Consider the following 19,347-nt stretch of genomic DNA (forward strand, 5'->3'; position numbering starts at 1 on the left):
CGAGGGCCATGGGCGCTGCGTATGTCTTTATATACGATGAGAGATATATGGATCGACTATATAAATCTACCCCCTTGTCTGCGCTCTTTTAAAAAAAATTTCTGTCCCCAGAAAAGCAGACGCTCGCTACATACCTTTCTTCACATACATTTTAGTCAAAAGAGACAAAAGGAGTTCACAGTCCATTCAAGATGAAGGCATCTTTGATCACTGCATTCCTTCTCCCCCTTCTCGCCCTTGCGAGCCCGTATCTCCCAACAGACCCCCCAGCCAACATTGAAGTCACAGCACGACACCCAGGCCGAGAGCATGTCGACAAGCTGCCAATGCAGGCTGCCGGCCGGGCCTTCTGGCTAGGCGGCTCTCCAGCAACTTACTGCCCAGAAATCGTCGGTGATAACTGCCCACCAGGAAACGCTACCGTCATCCTTGGACTGAACAGCTTGGTAAGTTCTGATCTTTCACGAGCGAAGTTCCAATGCATTTCTCTCAATTGTCCTACTGACAATCAAATATAGAGCGTGCTTGTCCCCGGTGGCCAGCAGATGTACGTCGAGCCCAGCGGAAAGCTCGGCTTCACCCAGGCACACTCCGCAGCCATTCCGCCAGGATCATACGTCGGCGGCTTTACCTACAAGCCTCTCAACAAGAAATCCGGCAGCTTCTACTTCGGCGGCTGGGGTGCCACTGCGCTGATGGCTTGCCCTGTCCCAGACTCGAAGTACTACCAGGTTTTCGCCAACATCAAGAACGCCATGGTCCCAGGTGGAGACGTCAAGAAGTGTGTCGAGTTCGTTGGAGTTGCAAAGGAGTACAAGGGTACTACTCCTGGTGCCTGGCAGTATACTTAAACGTCCTGTCCAATTAATCTGGTGGTAATCTATTATTTGTTTGGACTTCTTTGACTCGAAGCAAAATTTCTTTCGGGTATCCATATTGTGTTGCTTCTCCTTCTGTTGCTGCCAGATGCAGGGCTGTTAGCTTGTACATATCTAATGAGACCACGACGCTTCTTCATCTCTTGATCTCGTCAGACTGTCTCTTGTTATCTTCCGATATCCCCCAATCCTCTTCGTCGTCGTCGTCGTCGTTGATAGGAAAGAGAGAGAAAAGCCGGAAGTTGTCCGTTTCCCTTTTGAGAAAAAGCCCAAAAACCGGGGGAGAATCACGTGCCTAAGAGATGAGTCAGCAAGGCCTGTGCTGAGCCTCGGCTTCTTTTTTTTGCTTCTGGAAAAGGCAAAAAGCGACGTCGAGAAAGAAAATGACGACGAACGAAGCTGATATTGCAAGAAACAGCAGATATCAGACACTGACATGAGTGCTAGGCATACATAAGCGGAGAGAAGATGTGTGAACAGCAGAGATCTCGGGTTCATGTCGCTCGATAGGGCGTGCAGCTGACGTTGTACAACCATGATGGATAAGCTTGTTGTGGCTGCGGGAGGGCTCCGAGCAAACCAAATTGACAATAAATGTCCGCAGGAAATCAGCTCTGCTACGCGATAATATCCCCGGATATAGGGCGAGAACATGAACCCCTTCTGGGCAGTCGGAAAAATCGGCCGAGATGGTCGTCTTAACGGTAACTTCGATGGTCTAGATGGAATGTGAACTTTGTAACTATGCCTCCAATAGCTGCCCCGGATTCCCGTTCTGACATAGTAAATCTAGTAGATGAGATATCTCGTCCGAGTTTTCTAGGTTGACTCTTCCCCTTTGGCCGTATTTCCTGGCCGTTCGGCGTCTGGTTCCGTGAAGGTGACTCGATGGCTATTACTGTGTCACCATAACACATAGCCAATGTCGGCTGGGTTCCGAGGGAAACTCAGTTAATAAGTCAACAAGTTACTGGCTATGCGGGCAAAAGTAGTGAGACTAACTGGAGCCTGTTCCCATACAGAAGCAAGACTCCAGTTTAACATGTGCCGCGGCTTTGGTGGCCGTTTGACGCTGTCGTGTATATATAAAGCCCTCCTATAGTCCTTCGGGCATCGCCCTTTTGTCTCCTCTGGACTTTGCTATAACATCAACCTCGATTCCGGCTGCTGTGATACAACCATATATACCATCTACAAAGTTGACGTCACGTTAGCACCAAAGCAAGATGACCTCGGTGGAAGCTCAGCTCAGGGGCGTTGCCATCCTCGGCCCCCTCAACGACCAGACTCGCAAGATCCTCACCAAGGAGGCTACAGCTTTCCTCGCCCTCCTCCATCGCACATTCAATGGCACCCGCAAGGCCCTGTTGAAGAGACGTATTGACCGCCAGGCCGAAATTGATAGAGGCGCTCTTCTCGATTTCCTGCCTGAGACTAAGCACATCCGCGACAATGATACATGGAAGGCTGCTCCCCCCGCTCCGGGACTTGTTGATCGTCGTGTTGAGATTACGGGCCCAACCGATAGGAAGATGGTTGTCAATGCTTTGAATGCCGATGTTTGGACCTACATGGCTGACTTTGAAGGTGAGCGGAGTTCCCCGAAGGCCCTATTGTTTACACAACTAGTTCTGACAAATCTGGATAACTAATGCATAATGTTACAGACTCATCTGCTCCAACATGGGAGAACATGGTAAATGGTCAGGTGAACCTTTACGATGCCATCCGCCGTCAGGTTGACTTCACCCTCGGCGGCAAGGAGTACAAACTCCGCACCGATAGGAAGCTCCCCACACTCATTGCTCGTGCCAGAGGCTGGCACCTTGATGAGAAGCATTTCACTGTTGACGGAGAGCCAATCTCCGGCAGTTTGTTTGACTTTGGTCTGTACTTCTTCCACAATGCCCAGGAGCTTGTCAAGCGAGGCGCTGGCCCATACTTCTACCTGCCCAAGATGGAATCTCACTTGGAAGCACGTCTGTGGAACGACGTCTTCAATACCGCTCAAGACTACATCGGTATGCCTCGAGGCACTATTCGAGGTACCGTCCTCATTGAAACCATCACTGCTGCCTTTGAGATGGACGAGATCATCTATGAATTGAGAGACCACAGCTCTGGCTTGAACTGTGGACGATGGGATTACATCTTCTCCTTCATTAAGAAGTTCCGTAACAACCCCAACTTTGTCCTTCCCGACCGCGCCTCCGTCACCATGACCGTACCTTTCATGGACGCATACGTCAGACTTTTGATTAAGACCTGCCACAAGCGAGGTGTCCACGCCATGGTAAGCTTGTGCCCATTCCCATCCATGCAAGATTTATATATACATTCGCTAATACCTCAATATAGGGTGGTATGGCTGCTCAAATACCTATCAAGAATGACACCAAGGCAAATGACATTGCCATGGAGAGCGTTCGTGCCGATAAGCTCCGTGAAGTCCGTGCTGGCCACGACGGAACCTGGGTTGCCCACCCAGCTCTTGCATCCATTGCATCCAACGTCTTTAACGAATACATGCCCACCCCTAACCAACTCTTTGTCCGACGAGAGGATGTCCACGTCACCGCCAATGATCTCTTGAACACCAACGTTCCAGGAAACATCACCGAGTCTGGTATCAGGAAGAACCTGAACATCGGCCTTTCTTACATGGAGGGATGGCTTCGTGGAGTCGGCTGTATCCCAATCAACTTCCTAATGGTTCGTCAAACATCTCAGTATTGTTAACGCAACCCATTACTAACCCGCTTCCATAGGAGGACGCTGCTACTGCTGAAGTTAGCCGAAGTCAGCTCTGGCAGTGGGCGAAGCACAATGTTCCCACCGCTGAGGGAAAGAGAGTTGACAAAGCATATGCACTCAAGCTGCTCAAGGAGCAAGCTGATGAACTTTCTGCCAAGGGTCCAAAAGGCAACAAGTACCAGCTCGCTGCCCGCTACTTCTCTGGTCAAGTTACCGGAGAGGACTATGCTGATTTCTTGACCACGTAAGTCCTCACTGTCAACATGTTATTCCATTCAAGCATTACTAACCCTTATCCATAGGCTGTTGTACAATGAGATTTCTGCTCCCGGGCCAGCTGTCAAGCTTTGATTTAATATAAGTGAAACAATATCTTTATTCCCTTTTAGAGACGGTATGGCATACGAAGCCGAATTTTTCCATGATATAAATAAACCCTGACATTTTGAAACGCGCTGTATGAAACGAGCAATTCTACTATTCTTTTTATCATGCATAACCTGAAGACCGCCTTGGAAATTCTAACATACTAAGTTTAGATATGGGATAGTAACCGTTTTTATATTGATGAATATCATCAGCAGCAATTAACATGGTAAAGAGGTAGATCAAAGCAGCATCAAAGACTTGGATGTAAATAACCAAGAACCAGCTATTTGGTATCCTTGGACAACTGCCCTTCACTCGAAGGACTTAAAACGTCATCTGCAACCGAGCTAGATGTCGGGTTTATATGATATATCCCTTCAGCATCCAATTCTGTCACCCTCCTAGGCGTTGACACATTATAAAATGGAGTGCTCGATGTAGCCTCCGTGAGGGCAAGAGTAGAAGGTGCGTAATATCCCATAACTGACCTCGAAGCCGTTTGCCTTGGTTCGCCGCTTCCATATGGTGCTTGCGTTTTGAACTCCATGCCATTATCCGCACCTCCTTCTGCAGTAGCTGCACGGGCAGCCTTTTCCTTTGCTCTTGACCGAAGTATCAACCATACAACTCCAATGACAACAGCTCCTACAATTGCAATAGCACCCACAACACCTCCAATGATAGCACTGACTTTTTTGGATGCCCCATTGCCGTCTTTGTCATTGGAGCTACTTGGGCCGGAAGGTTGGGCGCTACCGGATGATGTTACGGCAGAGTTCGTAGACGATGAGGTGATGGATTCAGATGTAGATGTGGAAGAGAGTCTCCTTGTAGTTGAACTGTCTTCTCCTGGAGGAGGGTCATAGTTTCGAACTTCATGTCCACCGCATTGCTTGAGTGTATACTCTATCGGACAGCACCCGGTATCGATGCAGTACGTATCTTGAGGACAGTAGCCTATGTCCAGGTTAGCTTATCCAGAGACACAATATCATAAACAGCAAAGATAGATGACTGTGGGTATAAAGTAAAGTAAGAAGAGAGTGAAATATGAGATCAAAATCAGAATCAAAGCAAAGTTACGTACTCCCGTCCATACAGCAAACCTCCCCTATATATGGATTGTAGCACCTGGTCTCGTTTACACAGGGAACGTTTCCCACTCCACAGGCTCTCTCGCAGTTCCTAGGCGGTGGAGTATAGGTACACTCCGTCGGAGGAGCTGACTTGGTCGTTGTCATTGTCACAGCCATTACACGCTGGTAGAGCATCTGGACTTTGATGTCTGCGGCCAGCACGGCCGGCAAAAGGGTGAGAGACGCCAATATCCGCATCTTTTGAGGATCAAGAGGTACGCAAGATCGATAGAAGGAAAAACAGCAGGTACGAAGAAAGGAGGGCTAGATGAAGGATGCAAAAATTGGGGGTTTGATTTGGTTGTGCTCTGCCTGTGTCCATTGTAGGCTGCATTCAGTGAATGCTGGCATCGCTCGATCAAGGCCGTCTTCGGCAATTTCCAGATACAAAGAAGTCGTCCTTTGATTCAAAAGAGAATATCAACTGTGTGCCTCCTCATGTGCCCCTGTAGCAAGATGGTCCACTTCTTCATTCCATTCCTTGAGCCAGATTCACTAGGTAGTCAGTTATCTTAGCCTCCCCCGTGGCCGCCGTCCCAGCATTAGGTAGTTGCAGTGGAGGGAACAGCCGAGCCCAATACCAGGTGGACTAGTTATTGGTTCCCGCATGAGTCGTCCTCTTTAAGGCTGGCTAAGCTTGCCCTCTGTGGTGTGTGTTTGCCTATGTCTCCCTAACATTGAACATTGCCGTATATCTGGTTGCCGAGTGACGTCAGGTTCCAAGGAGCTAATTAGTCATAGTCACGTGAAGGTGCCAGTTAGCTATGTATGCTTATCACTCTGCTGGACGACACTGCAAGTCTTCGATACACATTACTCCGACATATGGATGGTATACATCAATCCCGACGAGTGACACCTCCCCGGCCACTCTACCTAGGTAGTCTTGACGTCAGTGCCCACATCTGTAGCCTGGACAAGGTTCTCAAGAGTTATTGACAGCACACGACGGTATATGTTCTTTGGCAGCCTACCCGGCCTTTCAGAGCTGCGTCTCCATCCCTTGGTATTATACTGGGCTTAACCTACCTAGGCCGACCCCCTGTTAGATATTAGCTGGAGATTGACTCCATGGTGTCCAATTGACAGTCGGCTGGATGGTAGATAGGAGTGGTTTATGCTGATGTTCTTGAGATTAGAAGTTCTGGGAGGCATTCCCCCATGCCTATAATATGATACAATATAGAAGGACGTGGGTAGGACATAACTCCAAGCAGTATTAGTTCGGGATAAATAATTGAACAGCTGGCTCCAGGAGACAGGCCTCTTACTCTTTTTCTGTTGGACAAGCGACCGCAAGCGAGATTCGCGGGTCTGCCGGGGAAAACGGCCGGCCCTAGGAGCTGGCGGTTAGAGATAGATAGCCGGCGAGCGACTCAGGAGGCGGCATCCCTGCAGCAAAATTGTCCTACGTTAACCACCGAGATAACTAGATGCATCGGCGCCAACGCCAAAAGAGGGCAAAGCCGCTGTTCGAGAAGACCTGCGGAATCCAACATTTAGCGACTGGATGGATGGCCGGGCCGGGCGGGCAATATGCATCATCACACGTACATTGTGAGACGTGCATGCACATTCGTACATGAAACACAGGAAATGCGTGCATGCGTATAGCTAAGTACCGGCAGGGCCTGGTGGACGGAGCAGAGCATGCAAATAGGAAGACATCCACGGCTGCATCTCATCCTTGGGGGTTGTCGGCCTCGGCTACATGGCATTTGCATTCGCATGTACACTTAAGTACATAACGGACGGTGCATGGTATGGCCAGGGCTGCTGTTGGGACGGGATGATTGGGCGTATTACTTGTACCTCAACGGCCATGCATACGGGGTTGTTGCATGCGTACCAAGGCAGCGTGAGCAGGGGATCGGAAAAGTAACTGATTCCATTATCGTTGGATAAGAGTAAGGTAATAATAGCAGACATCAACGGGCTAAAAGCAGCCGTAATATAAACCACGTCAATAGGGAGGGACCAGGGGGGAAACCGCAAAGCAACAAAACGAGAGAAAAAGGAAAAGGGTATATCGAGAATATCTTGGGAGATATGTACAATGAACGCATTCAAGGATGATAACCGCCCCTGAACCAACACCCTCCGCCCCCGTCCCTGGGTTGCTGTCCAGACTAATTGCTGTCTGGCGCGAAAGTGTATACGCTATGATAAAAGGAGAAGCAAAGATAGAAGAAAAGGGAGCAAGGAGGGGGAGGAAAGCAAAGAAAGTAAGATGGCCGCTCTCTGAACGGGGACAAGGTGAAGAGAAGTTATATATGTATTGAATGTATCGAGGGAGAAAAGGTGGGGAGTTGGCATCAACCAGAGGCGAGTTTCCCATTGCTTCAAGCAAGTGTGAAATGAAAATATGCTTTTGAAATTGAAAATGAATGAGATATTAGAATACCATGTCGACAACTATAGTCGGCAAGGGGAGAGAGGGGATTGTGAGAGAGTGAGAGCGGTAGGGAGGTGCAAGAAAGCAATGGTGAGCTTCTGAGCGGGTGGTTATCACGTCTCGTCCGTGGGCTTTCGGGCATATACTATTGTTCCCGGTAGATATGCGTTTGTCTTATAGTCCCGGAGAGTGGTACGCATTTGGGCAAGGAAGAGCTGTGCTTCTTCGTACGGCCATCGTAAAGCTGTGGTGAGGAGCCGGAGCATGTATCCCTCCACACCACCGTGTAATCGCACTTGGTTCCAACGGCCAAGTTCCCGTAGTTTTGGATCTTTACTCCATCTGTTGGTGGTCGTTAGTATTATATTACTACGGTCAAAAAGGGAGGCCAGCCCGGGGGGGTGCATAGCGAAAGGGCAGGCAGTGAGACTAACCCATTCATAGGCCACTTGTATTCTACCTCGACGACGTCGACGAAACCAGCTCGTTTAAGACGCTCCTTGCTCTCCTTCCATATGGTGAAGGATTTGCCAAAGGTGGCGCCGGCTTCGACGACGGTCTTACCCCATAGGGTGTAAAAGTGCGAAGGCCCGACGGAGCCGTCGTCCGAGGTTGGTTCGACGGAGTGCTCGACCATCTCGATGTATCCGCCGGGCTTGAGGCACTGGTAGCACTGCTGAAAGAACTCATCCCAGTCCGGGATGCAGCCGAACATCTCCCGGACATGTATGAAGTCAAAGTGGTTCTGGGGGTATGTCCAGGGGCAGAGGGTGACATCATCTACTTCAAAGGTGCAGTTGGGAGGCAGAAAGCTGGGCTGGATGGGCGACAGGTCGACGCCGGTGACCTTTGCACTGGGATACTCGTCGGCTATATCTCTGCGGGCTGTCAGTACACACCACTCGCGGGGAACATACATCTAAGCGTAGAGGTAGACGATGAGATGTGGATTGATGACATACATGGCCCATATTCCGGTGCCAGTGCCAACGTCTAAGATCTCCTGCTCGGGGCGAAACAGATGGTTAGCATGGGGACGCTGATGCTGCAGTGCGACAGTCGGCCTCTGTCGCCGTCTGTCTGGGGGCCCTGCAGAGGAAAAAGCCCTGGTTCATTCTTAGGTGTTGGAAAAGGGTGGTTGGTTGGTTGGTTACCTGGGGGTTGGAGATGGGCGCAAGATGCAGCTTGCCGTCCAGGGTCAAGAGGTACATGTGGTGCGCGAGGTCCTGCTGGTCGTTTGCAATCTCATCGTTCGGTCCCTACCGTCTCTAAATATCAATATCTCGACCATCGAACTGGGGGAGGGAATACATTGGCAGGACGGGCTACCTACCCAGTAGGCTCCATCGCGATAGGAGTGGTACCGCCGGCCGTTCTCATAGCGATACCTGGTGATGTACGTCGACAGCGTCTTGGTATCGTCGCCCATCATCTCCCCATCGCCCGTCGAGTCGTCGTAGGCCTCGTCCAGCCCGTCGTCGCTGCTCGAGTCCGCGGCTTGCGGCGACGGCGCATCAGACGAGGCCGGCCGGCCATCATCCCCAGACGGCGCCTGTTGCTCCTGTTGCTGCTCCTGCTGCTGCTGCTGCTCGTCCCCTTCTTCCTCCTCTTCCTCCTCCTCCTCCGGTGGCTGCTGCTGGTGATGCTGATATGGCGGCTGGTAGTAGTAGCCCTGATGATGATGATGATGCTGCTGCTGCTGCTGCTGCTGCTGCTGCTGCTGCTGGTGATGTTGGTGATGCTGGGGATGCTGGGGATGCTGGCCCTGCGGCGGCTGTCTACTGCCGCCAAGCGGCTGCTGGTGATGCTGTGAATCCATCGCTCTGCTTCGTCTCCTTATCCCGCGCCCTCGACAGGCGGTTCTTCGTGCTGCGTCTGCGTCGTCCTGCTGCTTCAGACGACCATCGGGAGTAGCAAGAGAGGGTGGTGTCTATGTATCAAAGAAAGGCAGAGGAAGATCAAGGCGAGCCACCACTCGTAAGCCGGGCGCGTTTCTGGTTTTTTGTTTTGTTCCCCCCCCCCCCCCCTCTACCACCAGCCAGCGCGGAGGAGACGGCGGAAGAGACGAAAAATAAAAAAAAAAGGTTTGCAAAGAACAATGGAGGTTAGCCCTCGAATGTAAGAGGAGGATAAAGTAGCAGATGGCGATCCTTGTTTGCTGTGCGGCTGCTGCTGCTGCTGCTGATGCTGCGTCTCTCTGCGTCGTCCTCAGCGTCGTCCTCTCAGCATCGAACGAGATGGCTTGCTTGGTGGCCGTCGTTGAAGGGGAAATGCGAGATCGAAACGCTATGGTTTAGTCCAAAGCCAACCAAATCCACCAAGCCATGCAGGAAAAAAAAGGCCATCATCCTGGTCGATACCATCAGGTCCTAACACTAGGGCAAGCCGTGGATATCTCGGTGAAAGGCACTAGTATGACTCGATCCGCCTGGCGGCCAGTGGTGGCCAAATCGGAGATTCCTGAAGCATCCCCGAGGCCGGCTCTTACTGATCACGCAGGATTATTCCACCCCATATTTGCTGTCCAGCCAGGCTCGTGTTGATCGCCTCTCACCCCCCTCCCCAGTGGGAAGGCCTATCAGCATGGCCAGTGGCACAGCAGATTCCTTTTTCATGCGTCTTCTGCAGCCCTGAGTTATCCTTGTCCCCGTCAACTCTATTGCTGCCGTTTGGAAGGGGGGTGGGCAGATGTGGTCCGGTATGGCGGTTGTCGGTTTTGGTGATACGAAGGCAAAGAGAGAGGATATCAAGAACCGCCGACTTCCGCTCTCCCATTTTGCCTTCGAGGGAGGATTGCACAGCAGGCCAGCTGTTGCTTGCTGTGGCCCCCTTCCTCCCCAGCAGCAGCAGCAGCATCTCTGTCCTATATTGCCTTGTCTGAGCTGTCCGTCTATTACGGAGTATTGCAAAGCAGATCTAGGCTCCTGATAGACGGTCTTTTTGCTGGCTGTATAAGGTTTTTTTTTTGGGCCGGACAGGGCCCAAGTTCAAGGGTTGATCCTGAAGAATCAGAGCAAAGCCATAGTGCAGGTCTTAAGAAGATGGGATGATATCCACACGCTGGCGGTGCCCCTCGCTTCACTCGCCTGCCAGCGTGTTATTTTTCTTGCTTGGCCATAGGCTCACCAGGTTGGCGTCTCGCATGATGGCCTTTTGTTATTCGCTTCCTCAGGGGGGGAACCCATGGCTTAGGGTTCTCGTTCTTGTGCATGGCTTGCAAGAAAAATAATAATACGACCAACCGTATCCACACCCCTTCTCTTGCTGCCAATCTCCCTTCTTGATTTCTACTGCTTAGAGTTGCCTCACGTTCGTCATGGGCGGGAAGTAACACGGAAGCAGTCCCTTGGGAAGGGAATATCTCCACTCAGGGTGCCATGGGATTGGGATTCTGTTCCTCTGGCTTTGGGCGTTTTTTTAACCCTTTGGTTCTTCTTCCTGTTCCGTGATCTAGTTCTGTCAAACAAACACCCCAAGGGCGGTCTGATGTGCCTCAGAGATGGGAGAGTACTTGTCCGTTATGGAAGATAGGAATCTTCCCGTTGTCTCGGGGGCCTTCGCCACTGTTCTGATCATTGGAGCCGGTAAGGATGGAGCTCCTTCCTTTGTCTCGTACTATTGGGATATTGTATATGGTCCCCCCTCCATGACGCATAGTTTTATTGACATAGCTCCCTTGAATCTAGGTACCACAGGACTTGCACTAGCTCAAGGATTCAAGAAGGTGAGAAGAAGCCTCTTTCAGCCCGGACGGGTTTAGAACTGTGTCATTATTGACTCGATGCCAGGCCGGAATTGCATGCACCATATTTGAGAAGCACAAGAGCCTCAATGCATTACCGAGGGACTGGAATATGGGCCTCCATTGGGGCGCCGTAGCCCTACAGGGAGTCCTCAGCTGTGAACTATGGGACCAGATTGAGACTGTCCATGTCGACCCGAGCAAGCCGGTACCGGAAAAGGACGTGCTGAAATTCATCAACTCCAGCAACGGCGAGCTCATGTCAGAAGTGCATGTCTCCAAGTTCTACCGCCTACGTCGTAGCAAGCTGCGGTCCTTGCTCGACGACGACCTGGATATCCGGTACAACAAGGCTCTCAAGGACATAACGATGTCGAGGGACGGCCGGACGGCCACGGTTCACTTTGAAGACGGCACCTCTTCCACCGGCCAGTTCGTCATTGCTGCTGACGGGGCCCGTTCAACCGCCCGCCAGCTCCTGCTCGGCAAGAAAAGGGGCGCCATACGGCGTCTGCCATACGCAGCAACTTTTGTGCATGCCAGATTCACGGCCGAGCAGGCCCTGTATCTCCGCAGCTTTCATCCTCTCTATATCGCCGGCATCCATCCGTCGGGGTACTTCTCGTTTTTCGGCATGCACGACGCTGAGGACCCAGACAGGCCCGAGACATGGACGTTCTTCTTCTATATCTCGTGGAAATACAGCCTGGAAGAACAAGACCGGACCTCTTCCTGGTCCAACAAGCAGCGTCTCGACCAGGTCAAGTCCTTTGCCAAAGACTTCTGCGATCCCTGGAAGAGCGCGTTTGAATGGATACCCGACGACCACCAGGCGTGGTACATGGGCCTGACGGACTTCGACCCAGGCTCAGACGGCCATTACTGGAACAACCACGGAGGCAGAGTGACGCTCGCTGGCGATGCTGCTCATGCCATGACATACCAGCGCGGCCAGGGGCTCAACCACTCCGTCACCGACGCTGCGAAGCTTGTAAATGCCGTCACGGATGCGGTATCCGGCCTCTCGTCTCAGGCTACCTCGATATCAGCGTACGAGGACGAGATGATTGCCAGAGCCGGAACTGAGGTCAGGCTGTCGACTGTCAATACCGAGATGCTGCATGACTGGGAGCGGGTGCTCGCGTCTCCAGTGCTGACCTCGGGGATGAAACATAAACACTGATGAAGTCATGAAGAGAAGATTATGAAACCCGGCGGATATCTCCCTTTGTTTTTTTGCTTGATGCATGTCATGTTTTGGCGGTTTATCTGTACTAATTTTGGTCTTTGGGCTGGCGTTGTGATCTTCTTGTGATATCTTCTTGCTGATATATTTTGTTTCTTATATATGCCTGCTTGGCCCCTTGACTTCGCCCTTCTACCCTTCTACCCTTCTACCCTTCTACCCTTCTACCCCTTTGCCTGTACACATTCTTTTACCCCTTGTTTACTATTTTGATGCCCTCCATGTTTATACGTCTTAGATGAAATGCCGCTGCAGCCTTGCGCTCCCCTCTATATACGCCGAAATCAAGATACTGACTTCAAAGAATTAAACGGTTTATATATTCAGCGTACATAACAAGTCCAACATCAAATGCCAACTATGGAAGAACAATCCTGTGTATAAAGAAAGAGAAGCTGTATGACATAATATATGCACCCAATGAAAGAAGAGAACAAAGAAGACACACAGGGATGCATCGCAATATGAGTTCTGTGTACAATATTGCCGATTTGCAAAAGAATGTCAAGTCTAGTTGGTAACCATCCAGCAAGCCCCATCTAATGCATCTAGTGCTTTTTCACAGCTTCCTCTGCCTTGTGAACTGCAGCTTTGGCAGAGTCTGTGGCTTCATGGGCCAGGTCCTTGACAGCTTCCTTAGCCGAGCCGTCCTGGGACCGTCTATACAGGAAGATACGGGTAACTTGTGTGAAACCAACGCAACCAACGAAGAAGTTGACGGTAGCAAGGCTGCATTTCAACATATCAGCAATTTACCTTAGCAACAGGAGGCTTAAAGGAAAACACTTACAGGACGTTTCTAGGCTTGATGATAAGACACCATCTGGTCCAGATTGCTCCGGTTGCCATCAAGGCAGCGTTTTGAGTCAGGGAGAGCTTCTCGGCAGGCCGGGCCATGTCAGAGAGACCAGCTAGAACGAGAATCCACTGCAAAGGGATCCACTGGTTAGCATCAACTGCGGCCGTTTGTTTTCGGTATTATATCTCATGTTCGGGCTTAAGCAATGCGACTATTCAAGGAACGAACCTTCATCACAGGTGCCCTATAGGGAAAAAAGAACAACTTCAATTAGCGAATTGGTCCATGTGCGTGAATATGCATATCTGCATTCAATGGCATGGCTCACCAGAAATGGACGGTCTTGATGCCAATGGGGCTGTTCCATGACCGCTGCAGGAAGCTCTGCTGGGCCGCAGCGGCGTCGGTGCTCTGGAATCGTCGGGCCCGGAGAGCCTGCGCCCTGAGGCGAGCAGTGGCATTCTGAAAGGCAGCCCTGGAGTTCTGGAAGAGACGCAGCCCGATCTTCGACGACATGTTGGCGGTAGCTGTAGTGTATCGACTAGACGGAGAGAACCGAGAGACAAACGGCCTTTGATCCTAGAGAAACAAGATATAATACACAGCCGAAAGGAAAGAAAGAAAAGGTCAGACCCAAATTCCAGGTCCAAGTCCAAGTCCTCGCCGTCGTTCTTCGTCTTCGTCTTCGTCTTCCTCGTCGTCTTTTCTTGCAGCTCAACAACTCCGCGATCTTTCTTTCTTCCTCCGGTTTCCGCAGGCTATTTGATGATGTAAGAACTGAGTAATTAAGTCACGTGTAGTCTTATATAAGCATAGACTTTTGGACGTCAAACATCGAAAACGAAGCAGCAAAACGACGGCGACGGCAAGCTGATACGCTCAATTGAGGCGTCGACACACTCTGTTTGCGACGAACCGGGACCTTGCGAACGAGCGGAGGGACTGTCTGTTTAGCTGCCACCATGGCCTCGCGATACGCCTTCAACACCGGGCTCAAGGAACTCCGGTTCCTGTTCTGCCACTCCTCCGCACACGGCGATGCCACCAGGTAAGAAATGCCTTGTGTTCACAGTCATTGAAGGGGTTTGGCAATGGAAGACCAGTCTGCTGATAGGTTTATGTGCTCCCAGAGCGTTCCTTAAACGGGCATACCCCACCATGAAGAAGAACAACCCATCCGTACCGATATTGATACGGGAAGCCCTTGATGTTGAGCCACGGGTATTTGCCAGATACGGTACGTCTCATGTCTGGAGTGATATGTAAGAGGAAGCTAATAGTGGTTAGAATTTGGGAAGGAGAAGCAAGAGACTCTCTTGGGTATGTTGATATAATCCTACTCTGCGTGGAGGGAGGGTTGAACTAACCGTACAATAGGTTTGAGCGATAAGGAAATAGAGCAGAAAGTGACTGTCCTTGTGAAGGATGGCCTACCTCAACAGTCGTGATTGTACAACTATTCTCTTACGAACCGAAACTGTTTTTTCTTTCTTGAACAAATGTACCTATACCAGGAATAGATATGGAATAATACGGTATTCCGATATATTTGCATATACTAGGATACTCAATTAGGTGGTGTTTAACTCAGAGATGATCAAGCTGGCATGAAACTTGTCGAAAAAAGTTGGCTGCGAATATCGGAAATATCAATGGCATTTAATTTACTTCCCTATCCCTACCTCTTGCTCAAAGCTATTTAACTTCATCTAGGCAGCGCTCGCAGAGGGAAACCAAACGACCAAAAAGAAGGTATGGATATGAATAGACAACACGACAGATCATCACGTTTATACCAAGGGTCATGAAAACAAAGCAAAGAGAACAAAACAGACACAGGGAAAACGCAGAGGTGTATAAGGTGTTATGTGCAAGAAAAGTAAGATTGAAAGGATTAATCCCCACCAGGGGGTGGTGGGTGGAACCAACATTAAGACGAGCAGACGGGCATGCGAGGTAGTTAAGAAAAACGAGACATTGCGAGATGCTCAAATCAAGGGAATTCATCCAAGACATGCAAGGCAAGACGAGTCTAGGAGAAACAGTGCAAAACATGGGTGCATGCAAAGGGATATCTCGAGCGGCGTAAAGTAAAGAGAATACAAGCATAAAAAAAAGAAAGAAAAAAGAAAAAGAATAAGAATTACATTACAATGCAGTCACCTTCGTTTTTGTTGACGGCCGATCTAGATACGCGGGTCTTTTGCATTCTTGCGCCGCCTCGTCGAAGATCTTCCAGTCGTTCTCTGGCTTTCATGAAATTTTGCGCTGTATGTCGTTAGCAGTACATTCTTCTGCAAGGGGCTAACGAATAAATAGGTATGAAAGGGCGAAGACTTACATGATGCTTTCCAGTACCATCTCTTCGCATCGTCCAGGTTCGCGGGAACACCAATGCCGACCTCAGTGAAGTAGCCCATCGCATACTCCGCCTTCGCCAGGCCTGCCATAGCAGCTTTACGAGCCCACAGGTACGCCTCCGTGTCGCTCTGCTGCAATATCCCCTCGGCACCAGTCAAATACCAGCCGCTAAGGGAGAGTTCGCTCTGGTGCTCGCCTTGCGCCGCTGCCTGTGTGTACCAGTATATACTCTGTCTCGGATCAACGGGACATCCGACGAGTCCGTACTCGTACGCTGCGCCCAGACGGTGCTGGGAGAATTTATAACCCAGTTCACCTGCCTGATGGAGCAGTTCGCGAGCATAGTTCTCGTCGCGGATGATGGAGTCAATGCCCTGAGGGTTTTCGTACAGCAGGGCCAGCTCATGAAGGGCATGCGGGTTATCTTCGTCTGCTCGCTCGGCGGCACGTTTAAGCCACGAGAGCGCTTCGCGGGGATTCTTGGGCTGGCCCAACAGCCCCTTGAGCAAGATCATGCCCATCTTGTACATTGCGGGAGGGTCGCCTAGGGCTGCAGCACGTCGGTACCATTGGACTGCCTTCATGGGGTCGCGGCGGGTTCCTCCACCACCTTCCTGGCCCATTTCGCAGCACACGGCGAGACGGTAGGCGGATTCGGCATGGCCCATCTTAGCGGCGGATTGGTATAAGTTAAAGGCCTCCTTTGGGTTGACTTCTAGACCCAGTTGGCCAGAGCCGTAGCAGTCGGCCATGTAGAACATTGCGGGTGGGTATCCTGCGCTAACAAGCTTTTTGGCAGTCTTGTAGGCGTCCATGACGTATCGTTCGCGGTTTTTGGCCTTGGTCTTTGGGTCTGCGCGGCCATTGTCATCGATCAGATGAACTGAAGCCTCGACGAGCTTCTTGACCAGGAGAAGCTGCTTGGCGTGGTCTCCTGGGCTGCTTCGTGCAGCTTGCTGGATTGCGTGGAGCTCTCCGAGGGTTATTGGCTGGGACTGGCGGCGCGTATCTCCGCCGTAGGATGTAGTAGGGCCTTGGCCGGGCTGTGAGGTAGGTGCTGGCTGCGGAGTGCTAGTATACTGCCTTACGGGGGCAGGTTTGGGTCCCTGGTCAAGGCCTGGGCGGAAGGGAGCGGGAGGAGCGTGGTGAGGGTGGTTATCTGGTCCCTGTCCCTGATAGCCGCCGTAATGGTCATCGCCATAGCCCATATCCTGAGGCGGATATACCTGTCTACCGTCGTATGGGCCTCTTCCACCATCATTCTCATGTGGAGGAGGTCCATATTGACGGTACTGCTGGTGCGGAGGTTGCGGAGGATATCCTCCTCTACCACCACCAGGGCCACCACCACCGTAGCCGCCGCGTTGGACGGGAGTCATGGCTCGAGCATCCGGTCTTCCATAGTATCCATTGCCCGGATGACCGCCGTAGCCCTGGTGGCCGTATGCTGGAGATTGAGATCGTTCATGCATCAAATGTCCCGGAATGCCGTTTGGAGGACCGTGTCTTTCAGGAGAAGAGTGCATACTTCCTCCCGATGGCTTGTAGGGAGCATATGCAGGCTTTGGTCCTGCCGAAGACGATGATGACGACATGGGAGGATTAGGCTTCTCGAACGGTATCAGCGTCTCTGCATGCGGCGAGGAAACGTTGTCGTCAGGCATTGCGCCGAAGTTGGGCATGTCGGGTTCAGTTTCGGGCCCTGCGTTGTCATAATAGTCATTGAGCAGATCCTCATTTAAGTAGTTGAGCTCATCTTCCACACCACCTTCAACTTTGTCGGCAACGTGAGGTTCGAGGTCGGCGGCGGCGTGCTTCGGGTGGACTACCTCCGGTTTGACACCAGCAGCAGTACCCGGTCTGGATGAAACCGGGTGTGTATCGGGGAGACGATGTGGTTGCTGTAGGGCAGGGCTCAGCGGCGGGGGGCTAAGGCTAATGCCGGGGTCCTGCCAGGTGCGCTTGCCAGGGTAAAGGGGTTTCTGCTGCGTCCCAGATGCTGCTGCTGGCGGCGGTGGTGGAGGTGTCGGTGCTGATGTTGGTGCCGCTGACATTGGGTTAGACATGGTGACAGGCATGGTAGCGCTTCGAACAGGCGGAGCACTTCGCGGATCCTGCCGGGGAGCAGCGGCCTGATTCGTTTCAACAGTCAGAGGAGCTACAGCTTTGCGCTGGACAGGCTGACTTCCACTCCCACTCCCACTTGGCGGCTGACGGGGGTTCATCGTTGGCAGCGGTTCAGAGTGGTACGTCGAGGGCGGCGGACGGTTGGAGTTTGAGGTATGCGGTCTTGCAATCTTCGGTTCTGCGTGATTTTGGGACTTATTATTGAGCTCGACAGCGCTCATCTTCTTCTGCAGCCCGTTCATGGAGTTGCCGCGCTTCTTGGGAGGGAATGCAGGGAACGGGTTGTCAAAGGAGCTCTTCAGCTCTGGAGACTTTTGGGGCGCTACAGACCGCAGTTAGCACTGTACTATTGCATCCCATATAAAGAAAGGAGCAGACCTACCGTGACGGGGAGGAGGCTTGTTCTGCGGCCTTGCTGGTCCAGGAGGTGGCTGGTGGTGTCCGTTGGGAGGCGGCGGTCCTCTATAGCCCTGCGAGGGAGCAGCAACAGCAGCAGCAGGAGGAGGAGGATGTCTGCTGCCGCCGGGAGCCATATGATGGCCGTCATCATACATGGGCCGGCCACCACCACGCGCATAGGGATCCCGCTGGCCGCCCGAGTAGCCGTCGTCGTAGCTCATCTGCCGGCGCTCGGGGCCAGGACCAGGCGGACCGCCGTAGGGAGGCCATCTGTCTGGCTGCTGGTGGTAGTCGTAGTACTGTTGCTGTTGTTGCTGTTGCTGCAGCGGTGGAAGCCTGTTGCCGCCGTACTGCGGCCCTCCCGGTCCTGGCGGCGGCCCACGACGGGGCGGCGGACGAGCCTGGTGGTATGCCATAACCGTCAACAGTCGTCCAACTAGCTGCTCCTCTTGATTCTGATAGTTAACCAGCTAGTCGGCTGGGCTAGTGAGAATCGCCAGCCCGTCCCTTCTTGGTGGTTCCAATGCGGCTCCTTCAGCGTCTTATCGCGATCCCCGATCTCGATCGTCGACTTAACTAGCGGGACGAGGAGGAGGTTATAGCAGTGGTGATAGCGCTCTCAACAGCGATGCGCCGGCCCCGCCAGGAGGACTCTCTCGACGGCGAGTCAGACAGCAGGTATATATCACCCGATCAGCATCTGCAGGCCGTATTATTTATGCGTGCTGGCAGCGCGTTGACAGTAGTTCTAAATATATCGAGGGAGTCGGAGGAGGCGGACGAGAGCAAAAGGGGAGCAAACGGCGAAATGCAGGCGATCGATAGTGCGAAGCGCCGAGCGGGCTGTTAATATAATTAAACTACCAGGTGTCAGGCCAGTCGAAGGCGACAGGGGGATGCCTCTGCTGATATTAATATGCGGATGACGATGCTGATGCTGTCAAAGACGCTGGTCGAGGAAGAAGCAAAAGCGACCACGCGACAACCCCGGCCAGCTAACCGCCGGACTCTCTTCTGGTTCCTCCCAAGTTGTTCGTGCAGTGACTGGAGCGGAGCCTGCCGTCGTCTTGCTGGACCAGCCTGGCGTTGGAGTTGATCAGAGATGCTGTCGATGCTGGGTGTTGTAGTTATATAGATGGAG

At 51.9% G+C, this 19,347-nt stretch overlaps 8 protein-coding genes across 9 annotated transcripts; 4 read left to right on the forward strand and 4 right to left on the reverse strand.

Annotated features, from left to right (window-relative positions):
* Positions 1–191: 191 nt before the first annotated feature.
* On the forward strand, positions 192–1,146 carry TERG_01280 (uncharacterized protein; the record flags this gene model as incomplete). The annotated part of the gene is made up of 2 exons (XM_003239251.2): positions 192–446; positions 519–1,146. 2 exons carry the CDS (start codon positions 192–194, stop codon positions 849–851), a joined length of 588 nt encoding a protein of 195 aa, XP_003239299.1. The 3' UTR covers positions 852–1,146.
* A 51-nt stretch (positions 1,147–1,197) lies between these two features.
* Positions 1,198–3,993, forward strand: TERG_01281 (malate synthase, glyoxysomal). The gene is made up of 4 exons (XM_047747738.1): positions 1,198–2,465; positions 2,546–3,171; positions 3,237–3,590; positions 3,647–3,993. Exons 1-4 carry the CDS (start codon positions 2,105–2,107, stop codon positions 3,878–3,880), a joined length of 1,575 nt encoding a protein of 524 aa, XP_047603702.1. The 5' UTR covers positions 1,198–2,104; the 3' UTR covers positions 3,881–3,993.
* Positions 3,994–4,012: 19 nt separating this feature from the next.
* TERG_01282 (uncharacterized protein) lies at positions 4,013–5,335 on the reverse strand (the record flags this gene model as incomplete). The annotated part of the gene is made up of 2 exons (XM_047747739.1): positions 4,013–4,958; positions 5,089–5,335. The coding sequence occupies 2 exons, from the start codon at positions 5,333–5,335 to the stop codon at positions 4,285–4,287; spliced, it is 921 nt and encodes a 306-aa protein (XP_047603703.1). The 3' UTR covers positions 4,013–4,284.
* A 1,935-nt stretch (positions 5,336–7,270) lies between these two features.
* Positions 7,271–9,521, reverse strand: TERG_01284 (uncharacterized protein). Its single transcript, XM_003239255.2, has 5 exons — positions 8,866–9,521; positions 8,687–8,791; positions 8,495–8,535; positions 7,967–8,410; positions 7,271–7,874 (listed from the first exon to the last, which is right to left on the reverse strand). The coding sequence occupies exons 1-5, from the start codon at positions 9,349–9,351 to the stop codon at positions 7,646–7,648; spliced, it is 1,305 nt and encodes a 434-aa protein (XP_003239303.1). The 5' UTR covers positions 9,352–9,521; the 3' UTR covers positions 7,271–7,645.
* Positions 9,522–10,333: 812 nt separating this feature from the next.
* Positions 10,334–12,670, forward strand: TERG_01285 (uncharacterized protein). The gene is made up of 3 exons (XM_003239256.2): positions 10,334–11,116; positions 11,219–11,256; positions 11,321–12,670. Exons 1-3 carry the CDS (start codon positions 11,032–11,034, stop codon positions 12,455–12,457), a joined length of 1,260 nt encoding a protein of 419 aa, XP_003239304.1. The 5' UTR covers positions 10,334–11,031; the 3' UTR covers positions 12,458–12,670.
* Positions 12,671–13,068: 398 nt separating this feature from the next.
* Positions 13,069–13,835, reverse strand: TERG_01286 (uncharacterized protein; the record flags this gene model as incomplete). The annotated part of the gene is made up of 4 exons (XM_003239257.1): positions 13,069–13,249; positions 13,311–13,447; positions 13,548–13,563; positions 13,648–13,835. 4 exons carry the CDS (start codon positions 13,833–13,835, stop codon positions 13,069–13,071), a joined length of 522 nt encoding a protein of 173 aa, XP_003239305.1.
* A 446-nt stretch (positions 13,836–14,281) lies between these two features.
* TERG_01287 (uncharacterized protein) lies at positions 14,282–14,767 on the forward strand (the record flags this gene model as incomplete). 2 transcript variants are annotated; one of them, XM_003239258.1, is made up of 4 exons in its annotated part: positions 14,282–14,367; positions 14,450–14,556; positions 14,607–14,639; positions 14,697–14,767. In XM_003239258.1, 4 exons carry the CDS (start codon positions 14,282–14,284, stop codon positions 14,765–14,767), a joined length of 297 nt encoding a protein of 98 aa, XP_003239306.1. The 2 variants fall into 2 exon arrangements, with proteins under 2 accessions (XP_003239306.1, XP_047603704.1); XM_047747740.1 differs by having other exon boundaries at positions 14,358–14,556.
* A 695-nt stretch (positions 14,768–15,462) lies between these two features.
* Positions 15,463–19,032, reverse strand: TERG_01288 (uncharacterized protein; the record flags this gene model as incomplete). The annotated part of the gene is made up of 3 exons (XM_003239259.2): positions 18,190–19,032; positions 15,661–18,129; positions 15,463–15,587 (listed from the first exon to the last, which is right to left on the reverse strand). Exons 1-3 carry the CDS (start codon positions 18,620–18,622, stop codon positions 15,463–15,465), a joined length of 3,027 nt encoding a protein of 1,008 aa, XP_003239307.1. The 5' UTR covers positions 18,623–19,032.
* Between the last annotated feature and the right edge of the window lie 315 nt (positions 19,033–19,347).

The sequence above is a fragment of the Trichophyton rubrum genome (assembly GCF_000151425.1).
Source record: "Trichophyton rubrum CBS 118892 genomic scaffold supercont2.1, whole genome shotgun sequence".
NCBI classification, from domain to species: Eukaryota; Fungi; Ascomycota; class Eurotiomycetes; order Onygenales; family Arthrodermataceae; genus Trichophyton; species Trichophyton rubrum.